The 23,425-nt window shown below is 37.5% G+C and overlaps 3 protein-coding genes across 3 annotated transcripts; 2 read left to right on the forward strand and 1 right to left on the reverse strand.

Annotated features, from left to right (window-relative positions):
- Positions 1–3,221: 3,221 nt before the first annotated feature.
- Positions 3,222–8,176, forward strand: LOC126611587 (signal recognition particle 54 kDa protein 2). The gene is made up of 9 exons (XM_050279894.1): positions 3,222–3,745; positions 4,260–4,359; positions 4,659–4,812; positions 5,208–5,358; positions 5,461–5,609; positions 6,239–6,339; positions 6,442–6,599; positions 7,255–7,369; positions 7,539–8,176. Exons 1-9 carry the CDS (start codon positions 3,515–3,517, stop codon positions 7,865–7,867), a joined length of 1,488 nt encoding a protein of 495 aa, XP_050135851.1. The 5' UTR covers positions 3,222–3,514; the 3' UTR covers positions 7,868–8,176.
- A 129-nt stretch (positions 8,177–8,305) lies between these two features.
- On the forward strand, positions 8,306–10,695 carry LOC126611584 (DEAD-box ATP-dependent RNA helicase 35-like). Its single transcript, XM_050279890.1, has one exon. It carries the CDS (start codon positions 8,660–8,662, stop codon positions 10,514–10,516), a length of 1,857 nt encoding a protein of 618 aa, XP_050135847.1. The 5' UTR covers positions 8,306–8,659; the 3' UTR covers positions 10,517–10,695.
- A 2,533-nt stretch (positions 10,696–13,228) lies between these two features.
- Positions 13,229–22,885, reverse strand: LOC126611582 (PX domain-containing protein EREX). Its single transcript, XM_050279883.1, has 10 exons — positions 22,341–22,885; positions 20,740–20,850; positions 18,894–18,992; positions 17,359–17,445; positions 16,409–16,517; positions 15,526–16,304; positions 14,669–14,833; positions 14,338–14,580; positions 13,889–14,107; positions 13,229–13,671 (listed from the first exon to the last, which is right to left on the reverse strand). The coding sequence occupies exons 1-10, from the start codon at positions 22,632–22,634 to the stop codon at positions 13,411–13,413; spliced, it is 2,367 nt and encodes a 788-aa protein (XP_050135840.1). The 5' UTR covers positions 22,635–22,885; the 3' UTR covers positions 13,229–13,410.
- Between the last annotated feature and the right edge of the window lie 540 nt (positions 22,886–23,425).

The raw sequence follows: 23,425 nt of genomic DNA on the forward strand, positions 1-23,425 counted from the left end.
TCGTTTTAGCCCTGTCACAAAAAACCGTCTCCAACCGAGGGCCAAAGGGCCATAGGACCAAACATAATTTATTATTTAAATTTAAAAACTACAACAACTTAAATTTAAAAACAACAACTTATATTTAAACACTACAAATTAAATTTAAAAACAACATTAACTTAAATTTAAAAATTACAACGACTTAAATTTAATATCCATAATTAATATCATCTTCATCATCCGCCATTGTAGGAGTATAGTTAGAGGTAAACAATTGCCGCCGAGCCATAATTTCTTTTTTTTTCCTATCAAAATAGGCCTTACTCATTGAAGTGTAATCCGAAGTGTTCCTTTCCATATTCTTATCATCCATCTCTTCTTGTATTTGTTTGGCTCGCTCTTCATGTCTACACTTCCTTTCTTCCGCCTCACGGGCATTTTGCTCCGCCAGTAATCAAAATGAGGCCGCCACTTCATGTTGAGCGGCGTAATCAGCATTTGCCTTGCCCTTTTCCCTCAACCTTCGGGCCTTGTTTCGTCCCATAGCCCTAGGTAAAGAAATTTCGGACGGAGTCGGATTTTCTACCCTTGTTTGTTGAATGGTAGGAGATCCATCTTCATTCATATCTACAGATGGGGATGCAGCTTCCAAAGGATCCACTCTATGTTGAGGTGGATCTTCAAATAACACCCACCCTTTACAAATTTCCCAACAACCGTGAAACTGAAAGGGTTTTGAGCTGCCCTCCATATACAATTCCTCCGCTTGGCGTACCTAGAAAATATAATTAAAAAAAATTTAGGAAATTAATTCACGAAATTAAATGTAATATAATTAAACATTTAAAATAAACTGTAAAAACACTAACTTCGTCATAGTAATTGGCGCCGCTTTCATGTCTACGTGCTGCTGCTAATAGTGCTTGATGCCATTTATTCAAACTTGGATGAAGATGTTTCTTCCATCTTGAAGAACAACTTTCGTGGTTTCGGGTATTCGGTGGAGTGGTGCCTTCGTAGAACTCTAAGTATTTTTTGGACACACGAGTCCAAACACCTTCACTTGTTTGAGAAATCCCCATCACACTATCTTCTGAGATCCATCTATAAGCCTTGCAAAGAGCTTCATCTTCTTTTCGGGTCCAAGCCCTATCTTTCATTGCAGATGAGGCCATTTTTTTTGAAAAAAAATGAAGGAAATATTGCAAATGAAGTGAAGAAATATTATAGATGAAGGAAATATTGAAAAATTGAAACAAATATTATAGATGAAGGAAATATTGGAAAATATATTGAAGGAAATATTGAAAAATTAAAACAAATATTATAGATGAAGGAAATATTAGAAAATATATTGAAGGAAATATTGAAGGAAATATTGAAAAATATTGAAGAAGGAAATATTGAAAAATATTGAAGAAGGAAATATTGCAAATGAAGTGAAGAATTGAAAGAACTTCACCATATTTATAGAAGAAAAAAATGTTTAAAATAAATTTAAAAAAAAAAAAAAAAAAAAAAAACCAACGGCTAGCTGACTCAGCTAGTCGTTAGATTAAAAAATATTTCAAACTATTAGTGTCGGTTATAACCGACACTAATAGCAGAACTATTAAAAAAAAAAAACCCTTTAATGCTGTCGGTTTTAACCGACAGCAATAGGAAATATTAAAAAAAAAAATAGCCAGCCAGCGGGCTGGCTGGCTGGCCGAAAGCAGCCAGCCCTCCAGCCCTCCAGCCCTCTCCGATCCCGTGGGACCCTCCCAGATTCCAGAGCCCTCTGGCCTAGCCCTCGGTTGGAGACGGTTTTAGGGCTATTTTCGGCCCTCTGGCCCTCTGGACCATTCGGTTGGAGATGGCCTTACTGCCCAAATGCTGCACATTGGGGACGTATCTTTTGGAAAAGAAAAAAAAAAGATTTTTATTACAAATAGTCTCTGAAATTGACCGAACTTATCATTTTGGTGTCTCACTTTTAAAATCAATCAATGTCGTTCTTGACATTCATTATCACACATCAATATACGTTCATTACCACACATCAATTTGGTCATTCCGTATAGATTATGTCCACTATTCTGTTAGTTTGTATGTGTGACCCACAAATTAATGTTGGCCTAATCGGATAAATGGTCCCCGTGGTCATAAGGTATTCGGATGATAGCCCCTGTGGTAAAAAAATTCGGATTTAAACCCCTGTGGTCTAAGTCTGTTAGGATTTATGCCCATCTATTAAATAATGCTCACGTGGCTGCCACGTGGCAAAATAATAATTTTTTTTTTTAAAAACCTGAATTTTTACCAAAAAAAAAAAAAAAAACCAGAACCTTCCCCCGCCCTCCGCCCATTCCCCCCCCCCCCCCCGGCCGTCCTTCTCCTTCTTCCTTCTTCTTCTTCCCGCCGGTCTCCCTGCGCGACTCCTCCCTCTCCCCGCGCGACTCCTCCCTCTCCCTCTTCCTTCTTCTTCTTCTTCCCGCCGGAGACCAGCTCCCCCCCCCGCCGGAGCCCTCTCCCCGCGCCCTCCTCCCTCTCCCTCTTCCTTCTTCTTCTTCTTGCAGATCTGCGTTTTTTTTTTTTTGGTAAAAATTCAGGTTTTTTAAAAAAAATTAAAAATTATTATTTTTGCCACGTGGCAGACATTTGACAGCCACGTGGCATATATGTGTCAGCCACGTCAGCATTATTTAACAGATGGGCATAAATCCTAACAGACTTAGACCACAGGGGTTTAAATCCTAACTGACTTAGACCACAGGGGTTTAAACCCGAATTTTTTTACCACAGGGGCTATCATCCGAATACCTTATGACCACGGGGACCATTTATCCAATTAGGCCAATTAATGTTTTTATCTCAAATGGTCCCTGATATTGATCAAACTTCTCATTTTGGTTCCTGAATTTCAAAAATCGATAAATTTGGTACATAACTTTCTCTACCACACATCCATTTAGTCATTCTGTTAAAATTTCGTCAATATTTTTTGTTAGTGTGCTAACATGGTTCTACTAATCCAATCATATGCACCACGTAGATTAACTATAAAAAAACTATCATCGTTTGATGGTCATATATGCCATTACAACATATAACCGTCAGATAACGTCATGGTAATTATATACTTAGAAGTATATTTTCAAAAAAAAAAAATACATGTAAGTATTATAATTAAATCTCACATTAGCTGCTACGAAAATTTAGGGACCCAAAATTAGCTCGTATGAAAGTCCAGGGACCAACATGAAATTTAGTCAAGATTGGGAAGCATGTCTTTTAAAACCCCAATTCGATTTTGGTCTCGAGGGTTTCTTCTCCTTCAATTACAGTTCTTCAAAAATTAGGATTCTACGACAATCACACATCCTCGAGAAGAAACACATCACTTCATCCCTGATTTTGCTCAAACCCTACCCCTACGTTTTCACCCGAACCCTAAATCCCCAAATCTCTACCAAACCCAATCCCAGAATCCCCAAATCCGTTCCCAAATCCCTAACCAAACCCATTAAGCTTTCCCCTCTAATCAGCAAAGATGGTGTTGGCGCAATTGGGAGGGAGCATCTCGCGTGCTCTCCAGCAGATGAGCAATGCGACCGTAATCGACGAGAAGGTTCTGAACGAGTGCCTCAACGAGATCACTCGCGCCCTGCTCCAATCCGATGTTCAATTCAAGCTCGTCCGCGACATGCAGACCAATATCAAGAAGATCGTCAATCTCGATGATCTCGCCGCCGGTCACAACAAGCGCAAGATTATTCAGCAGGTACGTACGTGTTCTGTGATTCACTCTCACGCATTTAACTTCTCTTTTCTTTTTTTCTTTTTTGTGATTTTGTTGGTTATATTGTGTTTGGGGCTAAAGAATTTAATATTATATTGTGCTATTGATAATCGTGCTGGTTTGCCTGTTTCGGCAGTTGGTTAGCAGCATTTGCAAGATTGTATGAAGCATTTGGCAGTTTGGTACATTGAGAACTTTAGAGATACAATGAATTTAGTTTAGAAAAGAGTTTATAGGATCGTAAATTTTCTATCTTGTATAGCCTACAATGCGTGCATCGAGGCCTGCATTTGAACAAGTACTGTTTTGGGTTTTCTATTGTGCATATGATGAAAGCCTTTATTTTGTTTTGTTAATGCGGGCACAATACACCTCTCCTTTCGTTTGTATTCAGTTGATATAGCAAATTCCATATGTTTATGTACAACAACATATTTCACTGTTATTTTCTCTTGGTTTTCTGTTGTTTTCTAATGAAGTGCTCCTTTCTTTATAGGCTATATTTAATGAACTCTGCAAAATGCTGGATCCAGGGAAACCTTCTTTCGCACCCAAAAAAGGGAAACCAAGTGTTGTCATGTTTGTTGGTTTACAAGGTATGCTTCCTGGCTAGTGGATTATTTTCATACTGATTGGATTATTTGGCATTTATTATCTGCAATTTTTAAACTTTTTGTCATCGTGTTGTCCAGAGAAAGATTTAATGATTGATTTATGTTCAGGAAAAAAAGCTTCTTTGTCTTTTAAATGTACATTTAGCTGTAGCATGCTGTATTTATATATTTTTTTTCTGTTGAACTTCAATTTCACTTATCTTTTCTGTTTACATTTTTAACCAATTCATGCTTTTTTATTTTTTATTTTTTTTATTTTTTATTTTTTTTACAACATTCAGGGTCTGGAAAAACCACAACGTGTACAAAGTATGCATATTATTATCAGAAAAAAGGTTGGAAGCCTGCCCTAGTGTGTGCAGATACATTTCGAGCTGGTGCATTTGATCAATTGAAGCAGAATGCCACTAAGGCTAAGATTCCATTTTATGGAAGGTACTTTTTTACTTTCTACTGGTTATATACTTTCTTAGGACAATTACAAGCCTTGTACAGTTGTGAAATTTGGAATGTTGAATTTTCCTTTGTGTAATTAGTTGAATTCCAGATATTTGTTACATTTTCTTAGGGTAAGTTAAAGAAAGAAGGTAAATTAGATTGGTACCACAATGGTTATATTTGTTCTCATACTCCACTGGTCTGGACTACAATTTATTATTTTGGAAGTTAAAACCAAGGTTGCTGGTTGGGAATGGTCATTTTCACTTAAAAGCAGCCACCCTTGGTCTCCTCTTGTGTATCCCTCTTTCTTTCAGCATTACCACCAGACATATTTTCCGCAGTCAATGCTTTTTAGCATTCAAGTGATTGTTGGTGTTTTTCCCCTGCAGCTATATGGAGTCAGACCCTGTGAAAATTGCGGTTGAAGGTGTGGAAACGTTCAAAAAGGAGAATTGTGATCTTATAATTGTTGATACTAGTGGGCGTCACAAACAAGAAGCTGCTCTTTTTGAAGAAATGCGTCAAGTTTCTGAAGCAACGGTACTTTTTCTGGAATTTCATACTCATACTACATTAACTTTCTGATTGATTCCATTTGCTCGATAATATCTTTCTCTTCTTATATTTTCCCTCATATTCCAGAAACCGGATCTTGTTATATTTGTTATGGATAGCAGTATTGGTCAGGCTGCATTTGATCAAGCTCAAGCCTTTAGGCAAAGTGTTTCAGTTGGGGCTGTTATTGTTACAAAAATGGATGGTCATGCAAAGGGAGGTGGAGCTCTTAGTGCGTAAGTGTTGCTACAACTATTGCAATCTTGTAATAATTTTTAGTTTGATTTAAGCATTGGTATAACTCATATGAAGATGTTTTGTTAAGCTTCACTCTGGAAACTCAGTATTTGACCTTTGTTCTTAGACTTGTTTTCAACCTCTTGGATGCATGGGGAAAATCTCGTATAGTTATAGATTTTATAGTAAATAAAATTCTAGCCACTTGTTTTGCCCAAATCTTCAAAACTTCGCTTTTGTACATCCACCTCACTTGGCCATGCCGAGCTACATTGACATTCATATTATGATCCAACCCTAGAAAGTTCTAGATTGTATATTGTAATATTCTTTGGGGCCCAAAGTTCTCACTTGGAAACACTTATCTTTAGTACCAAGCTTTGTAGAATTTGCACTGTATGTAACCAAATCATCAGTGAGTTATCTACTAATAAGCAGCTTAGTTTCCTAAGTTTCTCCATGTTTTTCTGAGGATGGAATTTCCGGTAAAGTTTTGAGATTGTAGAGGAGAAGAAACCTTGAACTTTTGGGTTTTGACCTTTTTGGGAATGCTGATTTTAAACTCTTTAGGTTTTGTCTCCTTGGTATCTGTAACTGTTTGACAACAAGATTTTATTTTACCCTGCAGTGTTGCTGCAACAAAGAGTCCTGTTATATTTATTGGAACAGGAGAGCACATGGATGAGTTTGAAGTTTTTGATGTTAAACCATTTGTCAGCCGTCTCTTAGGTCACTCTCTTGCTTTCTTGGAACTTGAATTTTTTTTGTTGCACTTACGACTTAGCAATGAATGTTTTAAATAATTTTAATAACAATGGTTTTTACTACTAGGCATGGGAGACTGGTCTGGATTTATGGACAAGATTCATGAAGTTGTTCCTATGGACCAACAGCCAGAGCTTCTACAAAAGCTTTCAGAAGGGAACTTTACAATGAGGATTATGTACGAGCAGTTTCAGAACATACTTAAAATGGGTCCAATTGGCCAGGTTATCATTCTTTTTTGTTGAAGTTTATCTAGAACGTGCCTCTTTTTTCTTATTGCCCCTTTTTCTAGACTTCAGTTTTGGTTCATTTATATGTTAGCTTCACCAATTCTCTCCTAAATTCTTTCACAATTTTAAATTTTAGCAAAAACCACTTTATACCCTTCGCTACAGCTTTCCCAAAATTGAGAAATTAACAAATTTTGCTCTAAATCTAGTTGGGTGTTTCCCTTTTCTCAAATGCTTCTTGTTAGTCCGACTCAGTAGCTACAGCTCCTCTATAAAAGTAGTCTTCAAATTCCCCTCCCCAAAATGTCGTAACTGGATTCAAGAAACCATATACTGAAATCATAAATAGTTTGTGGTGCACTGAGTAAAATTCTTTAACCAACAATATCAACCAAAGGAAAGAAAAGAAAAGGAAAAAAAAATGACTGCAGAGATGTGGGTTATTAGCCTTATAAAGCAAATGATAAGTAGCTTTAATTTGAATTGAAAGGTAGTTATAATGTTATTAACCTTATAAAACAATGGAAAAATCTCAAATAATAAAAGATTGGGAAGTTCAGAGTCACATTCATGATTTTCTGTGGGTTTAGAGCCTCATAAAACAATTGAAAAGTAGCTATAATGCTAAGAATTTAATTGGTTTGTATAGGTATTCTCAATGCTTCCTGGATTTAGTGCTGAATTAATGCCAAAGGGCCGTGAAAAGGAAAGCCAGGCAAAGATCAAGCGATACATGTACATGATGGACTCAATGACAAATGAAGGTAAAGTAAAGGCCATTCCTTTTGTTTTTGTGTAATAAGCCACATAGCTTGAGCAATTACTGTCATGTTTAGTTCCTCCGGGGGAAAAAGCCATGAGAAACTAACTTTTTACTGAATTCATCATGCTGAACTGATTTTATTGTTCTGAATATCTCAACTTATCTTGCAGAGTTGGATAGCTCAAATCCAAAACTCATGAATGAGTCACGTATAATGCGAATAGCACGAGGCTCTGGTCGCCAAGTCAGAGATGTAATGGACATGATGGAAGAGTACAAGCGGCTTGCCAAGATATGGAGCAAAATGAAAGGACTCAAGATTCCGAAGAAGGGCGACATGAGTGCACTATCGCGAAACATGAATGCACAGCACATGAGCAAAGTCCTACCCCCGCAGATGCTGAAGCAGATTGGTGGCATGGGCGGCTTACAAAGCTTGATGAAGCAAATGGGTTCTGGGAAAGACATGATGGGGATGTTCGGAGGTGGCGACAAGTAGATATTGATGAAGAAAATGACAGTTACGGTGGTGATCTCAAGTTTATTTCCTAGTGGATTTCCCTTAGTCAACGAGAGAGGTTAGCAGACGTCTGTCCGCAATTTGATACTACTCACTAGTTTGCCAGAAGGCCCGGCATCTAAGATACTTTTGTTTTAAACACGGTTGCATTAGTTGTAATCTGAAGGGTCCACAATGTTTAAATCTTTGTATGTATTTGGTTAAAGGAAGAAAAAAAAGGTTAGTCGTTTTGGTGATTGAAAGAATTGCAATGATTTAGAGGCAATGAAATTGAACTTCATCTGTTTAGCGTTTTTTTTATCAATCATCAGGAGCCACCTGCATCTCCATCGTCTCTCTCGCTCTCTCTCTCTCTCTCTCTCTCTCTCTCTCTCTCTCTCTAATCCAAATGCAAACCAACTGCTAGAACCCCACCAAAACCCTGGTACCACCGCGGTCGATGTGAAATCTCAAATCTGCATGGGAGTTACGTCCCACAGGGCTCTGCTATTGGCAAGGGCTACGATAAAGTTTGTAATAATTGTCATCTTCTCGCTTCCATGCACGATGATGACTATTGCCAAAGCCCATTACGAATTTACCAGGGAATAATGAACAAACTAATCCTATTAGGGTTAGGATTAGGATTAGGATTCCTGTTTAGCAATTTATTATCCTTATTCATCAATTAGTTATCCAATCCCTATTAGTATTTGGATTTTAATTAGAATTGAAATGCATCCATACACAGAATTCTCTTTTGCTTTTCAAACCAGGTCAGGGACATAAACGATGGAAGAAGTTGTGCTGAGGCACGAGATGTCGATGGAAGCAGAAGACGACGATTATATTGAGTATGTGCCGGTGGCGAAGCGGCGAGCAATCGAAGCTCAGAAAATACTTGAGCGGAAGAGAAAGTTCGCCGGCGGGGAGCTAGAGTCGGCCAGAACCAAGAAAAGGAAGGAAGAGGAATTGGACAAGTTTTCGAAACTTGCTGCTCAAGAAAAGCCTAAGCCCCCCAGTCTTGTTGTCAAAGCATCACAGTTGAAGCACGACGCTCCGGAGATCACTCCAGCACAAGAGATGGTGCAAAAAGAGAGAGAGATCATTGAAAGCTTATCCGATCGCAAGGCGCTGCTGTCAGTTGGTGAATTGGCAAAGGGAATCACTTATACGGATCCCATACCGACGGGCTGGAAGCCTCCATTGCATATAAGGAGGATGACGAGGAAGCAATGTGATTTGATTCGAAAGCAATGGCATATTCTAGTTGGTGGTGAAGATGTTCCGCTGCCTATCAAGACTTTCAAGGATATGAGGTTTCCGAAACCAATTTTGGAGAAGTTGAAAGCCAAGGGGATTGTTCAACCGACCCCCATTCAGGTGCAAGGTCTTCCGGTGATTTTATCCGGGCGGGATATGATTGGCATTGCGTTTACAGGTTCGGGAAAGACATTGGCTTTTGTTTTGCCGTTGATCATGGTGGCATTGCAGGAGGAGATGATGATGCCAATTGTTCGGGGTGAAGGCCCTTTCGGATTGATTATTTGTCCGTCGAGGGAGCTAGCCAAGCAGACTTATCAAGTGGTGGAGGAGTATTTGGCTCCTATGAGAGAGGTTGGTTATCCAGAGATTAGGCCTTTGCTCTGCATTGGTGGAGTTGACATGCGGTCTCAGTTGGAGATTATAAGGAAAGGTGTTCATATAGTTGTTGCAACTCCGGGGAGGTTGAAGGATTTGTTGGGGAAGAAGAAGATGAATCTCGATAATTGTAGATATTTAACTTTGGATGAGGCTGATAGATTGGTGGATATGGGATTTGAGGATGACATACGAGAAGTTTTCGACCATTTTAAAGATCAAAGGCAGACACTCTTGTTTTCAGCCACAATGCCGGCGAAAATTCTCAACTTTGCCAAAAGCGCTTTGGTAAAACCTGTAACCGTAAATGTGGGAAGAGCCGGAGCTGCAAATCTTGACGTGATTCAGGAGGTTGAGTACGTGAAGCAAGAGGTTAAGATTGTGTACCTTCTTGAGTGTCTGCAAAAGACCCCGCCGCCTGTGGTAATTTTCTGCGAAAACAAGGCGGATGTGGATGACATTCATGAGTATCTTTTGTTAAAAGGAGTGGACGCGGTGGCCCTTCATGCAGGGAAGGGTCAGGAGGAGAGGGAGCATGCCGTTTCTTCGTTCAAGGCAGGGAAGAAGGATGTTTTGGTTGCCACTGGGGTTGCCTCAAAGGGTTTGGATTTTCCGAATATTCAACATGTCATAAATTATGACATGCCGCCAGAAATCGAAGATTATGTCCACAGGATTGGACGAACAGGAAGATGTGGGAAGACTGGAATTGCAACGACGTTTATAAACAAGAATCAAAGTGAGACAACACTGCTCGACTTGAAGCACCTCCTACAAGAGGCAAAGCAAAGGATTCCACCGGTCTTGGCAGAGCTTAACAATCCAATTGGAGACTACGTGGACGTTGCAACAGCAAATGCAAGCGGGGTTAAGGGCTGCGCTAACTGCGGTGGGCTTGGTCATCGGATTGGTGACTGCCCCAAACTAGAGAATCAGAAAAGAATGGCCATTGCCGCCTCTAGATCAGGGATGTATTTTGGGTCTGGTGGTTACAAAGGAGAAATCTGATTTGTTTTAGTCATTCTCGATCGTGTATGATAGTTATGTAGTATGTTTCTACTCTGAATTACGGGAAAAATATTAACTTGATCATGTTTTTCTTTGTGTAAATCTTCAATTACATGTCTAACCTTCACTTCATGTATCCAAGTCTATGTTGTTTATTTGCTACTCGGCATCAACCTTAACCTCTATCACTAATTTTCACTTCCACGATGCTGATCATGCAATTATTTTGCCTAATCTTATGATAGTCGTCTGTTATCGTTTTTCCTTAACTTCTGTAGCAACCTTTTCAGTTACATAAGATAAAATTGAGGATACAACTATGAATTCTGTAGCTTCTGTTGTGATGTCTTCTTGTATACGGATCTTACCAATAAAATACATTTCATTACATTCAGCAACCAGTACTAAACGAAACTTGTGCCATCAAAATGTCAAAAACTAACACGAATACTTGAAATTTTGAATCATATTTAGCAGTAGCTAGCTCAATCTCATTTAGTCCATGGAAAGTACCTTGATAAGGGTGTTCGGAAGTCCTTTCATCTGTTTCACTCTGCTGGGTTAAACTTTGCCGAGGAGAAGAAGGCGGTGGAGTATTTTCCTTATCTCCCTGCAACATCTTCACCACATTGCTCATGAGAGGTCTTGCATTCTGAACGCACAACAGAGCTACCGATAAGATCCTCTCCGATTTTTCCATGTCTTCTCCTTGATCCCACAACGCGACATTAAAATTGCTTGTAGAGACAAATCACATGCTTTTCTGAAATACTATAATATATGTGAGTCGTCTATAACATTCATTTTTGTCATACATTTCCCATATCCGCTTTGGAAGCCATTCCCGTGGCTCATTTGCATCTACAGGAAGATATCTTCTCCTCTCAACAATCTCAAAGAGAAGGATCCGAAAACTGTTAACAAAGCATTTGTGAGGCACGGGATAAGGCTTCCATACAAGCAATCCTTGTAAGTTTTACCATTGAATGTAAAGGGGAGTCATCAATGTTCGCAATGCATTCATGATACGTTTTTAGCGAACTGTGATTCATTACTTTATTGTCTTGTTTAGGATACTTGTTCTACCGGACGTGTTCTTCCCTGTATGCATCATAGTCTCCATTTTCCGGCCTTCCTGCAACTGCCACTTGAAATGCGTCTGGCCCAAGTTTGTAGCCAGCAACCGCAGACATTGGCGCGGGCTAGGGATGGGTTGGTTTTTCCTTCCCATACTCTAAGAAGAGACTCTCGCCAAGATACAATGCATAAACTGCTGGTCCCGCCAACAAAAATCTCCTTTGTTGCGGATAAACTACTTTTGGTTCTGATTAGTGTGGTAAACAAAATTAGTGGTGAACCGCAGCCCGTCTCTCTAAAATGAGTATGAGGTTTTTATGAAAAAAGCAAATTAGAAGTGGAACTATTTGATATAAGTTGTGATTTATTTTATGAGATGGCCGATGTGACACTTTTTGCTTTCTTCAATATAAACGCTGCCGCTTGTGATATTCCAAAGAGTCGTTCTTAGTTTCTAAGGCCATCTTCAACCGAGGGCTGGCCAGAGGGCTCGTTTTAGCCCTCTGGCCCTCCAAGATATTAATATTTTAATAAACAGTACATGGTTATATTTGCCTCCGTCTCCAACCGAGGACCAAAGGGCCATAGGGCTCATTTTAGCCCTGTCACAAAAAACCGTCTCCAACTGAGGGCCATAGGGCTAAACATAATTTATTATTTAAATTTAAAAACAACAACATAAATTTGAAATAGAATGAAGTGAGATAGTATGCAAGGGTGAAAATTATGTGAGAAATGGTGTAGGAATGACTTAAGTATTTATAGAAGAAAAAAAAAGGTTTAAATTCATAACAAAAAAAAAAGTAAGGCAACGGCTAGCTGTAGTCAGCTAGCCGTTGTATTCAAAATTTTAAACTATTCGTGTCGGTTATAATCGACACGATTGCAATTCAAATTACTATTCATGTCGGTTATAACCGACACGATTCTGCCGGGTCAAACTGATTCCTGCGATGCCATTTATATTCAAATTAACATTCGTGTCGGTTATATCCAACACGATTTCAATAATAAAAATTATTCTTGTCGGTTATAGCCGACATGAAATCCGACACTTGTACACAAAATTCTGGCCAGCCCGAGGTTGGCTGGCTGGCTGGAAAGGGCCAACCCTCTGGCCTTTTGGCCCTTTCAGATTCCGTCGAGTCCACGAGCCCTCTGGCCTAGCCCTCGGTTGAAGACGGTTTTCAGGCTATTTTAGGCCCTCTGGCCCTCTTGACCTTTCGGTTGGAGATGGCCTAACCTCACACTAGGCTATGTGGCGACTCACGCTTCCCGGCATTCCCCAACCGGCGACTAGCTCTAGGCTATGTGTTTTGAATGGTGTTTTTTTTACTATTTTATGTAATCATTTAAATGGTGGTTTTTTTTTTTGTTTTTTTTTTTGGTACATCGACGTTTTTACACTAGGAGGAGGAAAAGTTTAGCAAAACCACACAATGAGCAGCCTAATTTGGTATCGGATTCGTCATCCACAAGATTCAAACCCAAGACCTCTTACTTCCAAGTGAAAAGGAATACTACACGATATTATCTACCCTAAAAGAAAGGATCTTTTCAAATTGGAGAAGGTATAGATCAATATTTGAAATTCAGGGACAAAAATGCAGATCATAATGTTTTCCAGGCACAGTGTAGTTGAGAGACGATTGCAACAATTAAGCCAAATTAAAAATATGTTACAAATAATGTTTTCCAGGCAGCCACCTGCCGTATAGAAGTAGAAAGTATATTGGCAACTTGTACCTGCATATACAAGGATTTAGAAAACTCGGATATACATATACATATATATCTAGAGTATTATTGCTCACATGTCATCTTTCCAAGAATTTGCTTAGAACAGTTTTCCTTAGATGCGTATCTCCGTCTTCATCATCTTCTTCAGCTTTCATATTTGTGTACAACGCACAGCGGATTACCGAGTTGACCTGCATCCTTAATCTGGCATTGTCGACAAACTGATCTGTCAGCATCTTCCTCAGCTCATCATCAGCCTTCCTATCATTACCATTGACGTTGTGACTTTCGTCTGCCGCCATAACAGTGTTTTCCACGTCCTGGGCGAGGAGCTGTGCCTGTTCCAGTTTCATAAACCATTATAATCTGGACTGGAGGCACCAGTACTATAAGCCAAATAAGACTCGTAAATGAAAAAACGATGTAGTTTAGTCATATATATAAATGCCATCATGGACCAGCATGCGATTGTTGATGAATACAGATTCATAATACAACTCACTAAATGGATGAAAAGACGAGGGCGAGGACAAGAACTAAAGGTGCATAACATACCTCCGCCAGAAGGAGACCAATTCGATTGTCAGAAGTTGTCAGTAAATCTATAGCATCAGATGGAGATGAAGTATCCATAATGAGCTTATCTTCCTCTTCAACAAGGAAATTAACGCTACATTCTTGAAGCCGATTGAGAAGGATTTCACATTCATGTAACAACTTTGCATTGGCAGTATTTGCCGACTCTGTCCTTCGCCTTTCCTTGTGAAGAATTCTCTGAAAGACAAAAACAGAACAAGATTTGGAGGATTTAAAATTGAATTTTCTTTAAGGAAAAGTGCAACTAACCCTACTTAAATCCAGAAGGTTAGGAGATATACGCAATTTTGATTAAGTGGACCTATGCAGAGAAAGACAAATAATCAAAGGTTTGCCAAAACATATTAAAATATGTGAGAAGTTTGGGAACCTATTACAAAAATCAAATGAAGCATAAGCGACATTACCTCTACTTCTAATTTCTCTTTCATCAATCGACTAAGTTCCTGCTTCAATTCTGATTGTGAATTCCGAAGAGATTTGACCTCTTTAACAAGTAGCTTTACATCTGTCTTTGACTTTGCCTCAAACTCTTCATGATATTTCTGCAAGTTCTCAAGTTGCTGCTTAGAGGCATCCAACTCCTGGTGTAACACATCATTCTCATGAAGGATGGACACTTTTGTTGACTCTGAATGCATCCTTTCGTCCTGGAATATTCGTGAACATCATCCACATAAGGACCTCAGCATTGAATAACAAAGAGGAATAAATAATTTGTGGCAGAACGAATAAAACCTGCTCAGATTTTAGTTGTGATTCCAAGTCCAAGCATCTCCTACGGAGTTCCTCCATATCCCACTGCATTTGGGTAAACCTTTCTTTTTCGGTTAAAACTGTCTGCTGCATGTTTTCTTTACAATTCTGTCTGGTAGTTTCAAGATCAACTTCCAAATCTTTGACCTACAAGAGAAAATTCCCATAAAGCAACACAAAATTTGAGCGAAGTTACAAAATTATAACAGAACAAGAAAACAATCATTCATGATTTCAAAATCATTCTCAACCCCCTTTCTCTCTTTTCCAAATCCATCAGCCTTTTTACATTGAAAACAACAGCAGAAACACCACAAATAAAGAAAAAAGGTTTACTTGAGTTTTTTGGCGAGGTAATAATTTTCCCAATGCAAGCCTATAACTGAATCAATAATTCTTTCCCGCCACTTTTGGGATTCCTTACAACTACTAATTAATCGTCAGAAAACTCATTCTTTAATGTGGCATCGGCCTTAGGCTTGGCTTTGCTCTTACTAACTCACTGTTTATTGAATTTGATTCCTTACTTCCCCGCATGGCTGGGATATGACCTAAAATAATGATGGTGCATATACCACTAGAAATCTTAAATACTAATATATCTCTTTCAAAGAAAAGAAAAAAAAAAAGAACGAAAAAGCTGCAACTAATGGATAACCCAACTGCAGCCATCTAAGTATGAGAAACCAATGGCTGGGAATAGAAGCAGACTTTGTTCTATAATACAGTCAATCAGTACCATATTAGCAGCACACTTACTAACCGTTATAGGTTAATTGTCAATTAGTGATTCAGTAGCATATTAGCAACAAGGACTTATTAGCTGTCATAGATTATACCTTTGTTGTGAGGAATTGTCTCACAGCAACTTCTTGATTCAATCTAGCAATAAGATCCTCAACATCCGTTTTTGCTGTGGCTAGTCTCTGCTGCAATGTAGTTAGAACCCTGTTTAACTTATGTCGCTCCTCAGATGGAAAAGCAACTACTAAGTCCCTTGAAAGCCTTAAATCAGATTTGACAACAGCATTAGGAGCTTCAGAACCTTCTGCAAGATCAAGGGAGCCATCACCGAATAAATTGGCCACTCCCAAGTTAGATGTTTCAGTAACTCTCATAGAACTCGAGTCACTACCAAAACTCTCCGTTGAAAGCCTTCGAACATGGCCATCCCGGTTGTAATTTTCTATTTCTGAAAAGAACTCTGTTCCATCCATACGAAGAGGTTTGGCATCAGAGTTATTCTCGCTTACTCGGTCCCTATCTGTACTACTGGCATAACTTCTGCCAGGCATTTTGCGCCTGGAGAACCTTTCTAGGCTTGACTGGATAAAATTCCGGTTGAATATGCCAAATTTAGAATTTTCCATTGAATCAACTAAGTCATGTTCAAATGTTGAATTCTCCATGCCAAGATCAGAATGGTTATCATCTCCTCCATGCCTTGGTGTTCCATTCTCAGATACATCAAAGGGAGTATCATTACCATAATCTGATGTGATAGATGAACTAGCAGCAACAATGGAAAGATCTGAATGAGCTTGTACCAGAAATGATGGAGCTGCGCCACTAGTCGAAGAGTTTACATCTGCAGATTCCTGATTGTCTTCATGGAATGCTGTAAAGTATGACAGCCAAAAATTAATATAAGCAAATGGACAAAATCAACACATTATACATGATAGGATTTTCATCTCTAAGATGCATAAAGGATACACATACAAGACCTCGCAGCAGCTTCAAGCTCAAGAAAGGTTCCAACCAAGACATTTCTTGATAAATCAATGTCCGATAATAGCTTTTCAATCCAATCCTCCAAAGAACGCCTTCGCTGCAACAGACTAACCAATTTGAGAATAAGAGGATGAACCCTTTAGAAAAATAAAAGGCATAACAAAATCTTTTTCGGAAATAAGAAAAACCTATATTTTGTAAAGCTACATCTGCATCAACATATTTTATTCAGATCCACATTGTGTAGATGTGTGTGTATTTATGTGTGTGTATTTATGTGTGTGTGTATGTGTAGATATTTGTATAGCTATATTGGTGATGATTAAATAACCATTAACTTGGTCATATATAGAAGTTGACATATCTATGCAAAACATGTGCAAGCATATATTCTGGTTAAAGGCCCCCATAATGATCCAAATAAAGGCTCCAGTTAAGGACTTGCATGGTTGAACCTCAGCCATTAGAACAAATAGGACTGCTGAGATGCACAGTGGATGGTTTGCATCAATCCATAAATGACCTATCGGCTCATATGCAAATTCTTAGCCTAGATCATTTGTAATTTTTCTTTGGTAAATGCTTAGATCATTTGTTACACATGAATAATATGCAGGTTTTTAACAAGAAAACCTTTGGCCTCCAATAAAAAGCCCAAGCAATAGAAGATTTCAAGATTTTTTAGGGGTACAGCGAAAACCTGGCTTAAGTCTCAAAATAGCTCTGTAACTATCATTTTTGTGTGCAAGTAACCTCGCAATAACTAAAAAGATACTGAGAAAACCAATGATCCAATTAAAAATTCTGACATGGGGTATTGCTATAAAATGTATCTCAACATGTATGTTACACTAAAGTTACTTCTGAATATACATATACTAATATTTGGATCGAGAGAGAGAGAGAGAGAGAGAGAGAGAGAGAGAGATGTAGCCCACCTCTTCCAATAGTGTCCGACTTTTCACTCTCAGAAACCCCTTTGGAGGAGCTGGGGGAAGATCTTTTGTGGGGAACGCCTTTTTAAGCTACAGAAGACAATGCGAAATGAAATCGCTCAACAGTCCAACAAACAAGGAAATTTCTAAGATCTACGACACGTAAGGCATATATAGATAAACGTGTCTGCCTGTCTATACGAAGAAGTAGCTAATTTCAGTAACAGCATCTCAGCCTTATGTCAATAAGAGATAAGAAATTGGCACAATTGAAGATCATCCTTACCGTTATTCCAGTCATATGGATACGGGAATTAATATTATATTTATTTAACATTTAGTTGTTATTATTATTATGATATTTTAAAATATATCATAAAGAATTTACTGGTAATTTACATACATTTAGTTGTTATTATTATTATGATAATTTAAAAGATATCATAAAGAATTTACTGGTAATTTACAAGTCACATATGATTGCCTATATTTACCAGATGTAGTCATACAAATTTAAATATATAACATAGTTTTCTTTTATATAATTGGAAGAAGAAATAACATATTAAATATATAACATAGTTTTCTTTTAAAATTGGAAGATGAAATAACATAGTTTAACGTTAATTACATTTTTTTTTCCACCTCAACATGTGGGTACGATTAGTGGGCCAGTGGCCAATAACAGAGTCCAACACATGAAATTCAAATGGAGCGTTTTGAAGTGGCTGTCGTCTTCTTCCTCGCACATATCTGCAATTGCGCTTTCAAGACTAAAAGCTTAAAATTTTATTCTCCTCAACATCATACGTATCCGAAAAGTTGGATACCCGTATCCTAAATGCTGGATACTCATATCCATCAGTTAACAACACATCCATTAATCCCAATATGTATCTAAGGCGTATCCGAGCGTATCGTTAGCGTATCATATCCCATCAAGTATCTGATACGAGATAGGCGACCAAGTTGCCGTATCCATGCATCATAGTTTATTATTTATTTCAATGTCAGTCTTAGTCTTGGTTACCCTTTTCGTTATTCACCTTCTACTTTAACAAATCTACGGTTGATTTACAAATCATAAGTGCATTTCTAGCCTTAAGTTACATATGTCCTACCACTAGGCCAGATATCTCCTGTATTATCACTAATAGGTGCCACTCACAGTGTTTTCACTAAGCCGAACAATGTGCATGGAAATTGGAAAATAAATAGGCGTGTGAGAATTCAATAGAACCACACTTATAATGTACTTAGTATTCTTTTATTGTATAAGATACCAATAGCTTGTCTCCGTTTTGTCCAGCTTGGTCATTTATATTGCATTTACTACGGATCTGCATTACTGATCCTCAATATCGTAGAGGATTTTACTATCTACATTTCTATGAATTTTCACCATATATATTTTAAGATGATACACGGAATAGAATTATCCCTTACTTCTGACTAACATAAAAACAATGTCATGTACTTTAGACTTTCCAAAATGAAATTTCACGTACTTTGGAATTTCCAAAAGAGATGTCACTTACTTCGGAAGATAGCTTCAAAAAATCGTTAAATCTTCGTAATATCCCCCGAGTAGTGGTGATTCCTTCAGGCGATTGTATACCAACTTGAACCCTATAAAACTGTTCTCTATAAATGTTAAAAGGGAAACTAACTAAAACAGGTACACATTTAACAGAAAATAATGCACAACCAACATTGCAAGAGAACAAATAGAAATCCTCACCAACATTACATTAGCATCTCCAGCCATTTCTAATCACATAATTTTGAATATAAAAATCAAATTACATTTTTTTTTCTTTTGAAAAATTAGATAACAAGCTATTACATCTATTGGAATCACTAAAAAGCAGGTGGTACCCTAGAGAATTTTCTTTTCGTATATCAAGCACAATAAGAAGGGAACTACACTATTGAAAATCCACAAGCAAAGTTCTCAGAGAAAATTACTAAGGCACTCGACAATGAGGCTGAACACTTTTAGATTCTCTATGTGAGTTTTAAATAAAGTTGTCCTCGCCTTTACATAATCATTTATCACAATCAACCAAATAACCTAATTTATCACCATAAATCAATCATTAAATGCATTACTTAACAAGCCAAAAATCAACTCAATGTAGTTTTGTGCCTTCAAATTTAGTGTGAGTTACGATGATGATTTGACTATAAAAATTAAAAATTAACAATAAAATAATAATAAGATAATACTGATAATGATAATAATTATACTAGTAGAAATAAAACAGGAACAATATATGACAAAAATGAAGGACAAGAAACCTTGCAAAAGACACAGAACTAAAAGATTTGCTGATTATGGTGGAAAATCAAACTAGGATGGTCCAAGAACCAACAAGAGAAGCCCATATGCTTAAGCAAAGTGCTTCAATATAACCACGTATAATAAACAAACTACCAAGTAATGGACTGCTACACAGGAAAGTCCAAATGTAGATAAAGATAAACTTAAAATTATCAAAATTATAAAATTAAAGAACATGGGTTAAGAACTGATACATATCTGTAATTAAAATTATAAGAAAATACAAAAGTATGGAGAGAAGCCGAAGAGAGAGAATTTGCAGGTAAACAATAGACAGTGGCCTATTATCTGCCTAACCCAAGATGTTGGATCTAATCCCTCATTATTAGGGACAACGAAAATCTTCCAATTTCATTGGCCGATTAATTTGGAATAATACTGCTGATAATAGAATTAAGTGGAGGGTTTCTCAATCTTCAATTTGGGAGACTATGAGAGGAGCCTAGGAGTTATACCAGCATTCCAACTAAAATTGTCTAAAGAGAGAGAGTTTGGAGCAAGAGTGTCCTTCATGGAATATATGATAGTGTCCTTCATGATATATGAGAGTATCCAATTGGATACAAGGTCCAGGCTAGAGATTAACTCTTGAGTGGTATTTACTTGTACGTGTTTGTTCTCTCTTCCAGAGAAGTTGAATAGTCTGGACGGTGGCATAATTACCCTGAACCACATAAATATTGGTATGCCTTTTCATCTCCAACTACTTTTTTAAATTATTTCCATAAATCGTATTTGTCGTGATTAGGGGATTCATGTCACCTATAGTTGATGTCAAGAACAGCTATGACTGATACAAATGAAAATTTTCAAAAGATTGAACATTGAACAAAACAAGTAACAAGTAAACAACTCAGATGTTGCAAGAACAGAGTACAAACTAAATGATCACTTTAGCACACATTAGTAACAATAATGCCAATGGAAGAATAATTGTGCACAAGTAAATGTACAATAATCTAGATAATGTTGTCACAATCGAGAACAGAAATTAAGTATAAATCTTAAAACTAAAAATTTTCATTAAAAAATATACATACCACCACAGGATCTGAACCTCTTGACTTGGGCAGGAACATCCAAGAAGGAACAGTGACACAGTAACTCCATCCTGTATGTGGGTTATGTGGCCAAACAGAGTCTCGTCCATCCTTCATTCAAAACCCAAAATAGATTATTACAAGAAGGGGAAAACAAACAGAATCATCTAAATTAGAATCATGCAGAATCTTGTTCCTGCAAAGCCAAATCTGTCATATACTAACAAAACTGATTGACTTACAGCATACAGGTCATGTCAGTGACATATTTCATTCACTATATAGTTGAAGTACTGGTCTAGGCTCACACCACAAAAATAAGGCCAAATGGGAGGAGGTAACCTCTACCTTTTTGCAATTAACAGTTCACATATTGTATTTCACCATATTTACGATGATTGGCAGACACCAATAGGTATGTTTGTCTTAACAGAGAAAACTGAACTAAATAAGTTACCTGACCTAGATGGAAATATACATGATTAAAAAAAAGTATTATACCATCATTTCTAGTCGTGTAAGATGGAAATTTATCCATGATACTTAAACTTGGACCTTCAAAATCTAAGCATATAACTGCAAAAACTACAGCAAAACGTAATTCTCTGTGAAAATGAAAATCCAGATTTAAATACCATCTGTTATACTTATTTTCAGGTCTTATAGTAATTTAGGCCTCAACTTCTTTCTGTAGGTGAACCACCAAAACCCTACATAATAGCTCAACACTGTTTTTGGTAGATCTCTTCAATTGTGAATTTCAGATGCAGCATACAACCAATTCGTAGGGTTCCTGCGACATTGTTTGTTCTAAAACCCCCTTTTTCCCAGAGTGAAATGCGCATAGAAGATGCAGCATCCTAACATATTACTTCAAATTGATCTTTCTATCCTCTTTTTCAGTATAAAAAATATAAAATTATTCTCAAGAGGGTTTCTATTTCACTTCCCTGCTCCCACACCTAGAAATACTTTACAAACGTCTACACCTGTTTACACTTTCCCGTTTATATCTTTCAGTTTACATCCAACAATGTCCTCTCCCCCAAAACTTCTTCCCGAGCTTCCATCCCATCCCAGATCGACCAACCATACCATATCATTAACACCCTTAGAGAAACATTGTCAACATACATACCCATTGACTGTGTGAAACATTTCCTACTTAAGGCTTGTGGGACTGTCAAAAGCCCAGACATACCTATTCCATTATTTTGCAACCCATCACTACTGGTATGGATCAAAATTTATTCTCTCATCGCCACTCTGAATTGTCGTATTTTCAGTAAACAAATTATATGTCCATTTTCTTTTTTTTTCCTTTTAGTTATGATATGTCTTCTAAAACATAACTAAAATAACTTTAATCACCTAGGTCTGAGATCAAGTGCTTAAATTTAATCATATACTTCATCAAATTTCAAACTTTTAACACATAATTAATTCACAAAACCAGTCGAAAAATTCACCAAAACCCACTTACCTAAATTCCAACCCAAATCCAATAATTAATTCAAAAAAAAATTAAAGCTTCATAACTGGGTGTCCCCAAAAGCCATAAACTAAACAAAACACGATCAGAAAACGGAAAGTTCGAGTACCCATTTGCGAGGAGGAGGGCTCCAATCCATGCCCAGAGGGAGAGGCGAAGTGCCGTCGTGGCGGTATTTGGGAGGGCTGCGACTGCGCTCCACGCGCTTGGTGGTGCTTTTGTTGTCATAATCGTCCCTGGCATCAGAAGCTACGTCGTCGGTGCGATGAGGGGCAGTTCGGGAATCGGAGAGTAAAGAAGTAGGGCGGTGAGGGAAGGGATCGGAATAGGGATCGGAATAAGGATCGGAGAAATCATAGGAGTTGAAGTCCATGAGAGAGAGATCCTGCGCGTACAGATTCATCTTCGGTTCGTTGTTGTCTGTGTTCTTGGTGTCACCGCAATTAGCATGAACTACGAAGGCTTGACGCCAAGTAATGTGGACGCGATCCGGTTTGATGTTAAAAATTTAACCGGATCAACGAGCATTTACCGGTTCAATTTGGTCTGATTTGTTTTGACCGATCTTATCATTGAAATCGATCCGAATCGAACGAAATCAAACTATTGTTTATTGGTTTTTATCTTCAATTAACATTGTTAATTGGTTTGATTCAATCAGTTTAAGCTTATTTTAAAACATAAAAGATTTAAGAAAAAACATTTATCATTTTAAGAGTTTTAATTTTTTTTTTTGCATATTCACACATCTTACATATTTCAATTTGATTAAAAGATTAAAGTTTTTTTTTTCAACACAAAAATGTTATGAAGTCAACTAGTGCTAAGTTTTAATTAAATAAAATCACATGCTAACAAACGACTTACTATCTATTTGTATCATAATATTTTACCATTTTATATGGCATCTTAGGTGGAAAACCACATTTAAATAATATCAATTTTTATTCAATTAAAGGGAATTAAAAAAAACCAAAAAAAGGAAAAGTCCTAAAACAGTAAAATCTAGCAAACATAAAACTTAATGTTTCTTCTTCTGCCGTCCTCTCCTTCTCCTTCATTCTACGCTTTCCTAGTCACCATCTTCCCTATGCCCTACAAGAACACTGCTTCCACTACTCTCCATGTTTTAATTATGGGAACTTTAACGAAAAGCTCTCGGTACTGTTTATTTTAACGAAAAACCACATTTTT

The sequence above is a fragment of the Malus sylvestris genome, chromosome 17, assembly GCF_916048215.2.
Source record: "Malus sylvestris chromosome 17, drMalSylv7.2, whole genome shotgun sequence".
In the NCBI taxonomy this organism is placed as follows: Eukaryota; Viridiplantae; Streptophyta; class Magnoliopsida; order Rosales; family Rosaceae; genus Malus; species Malus sylvestris.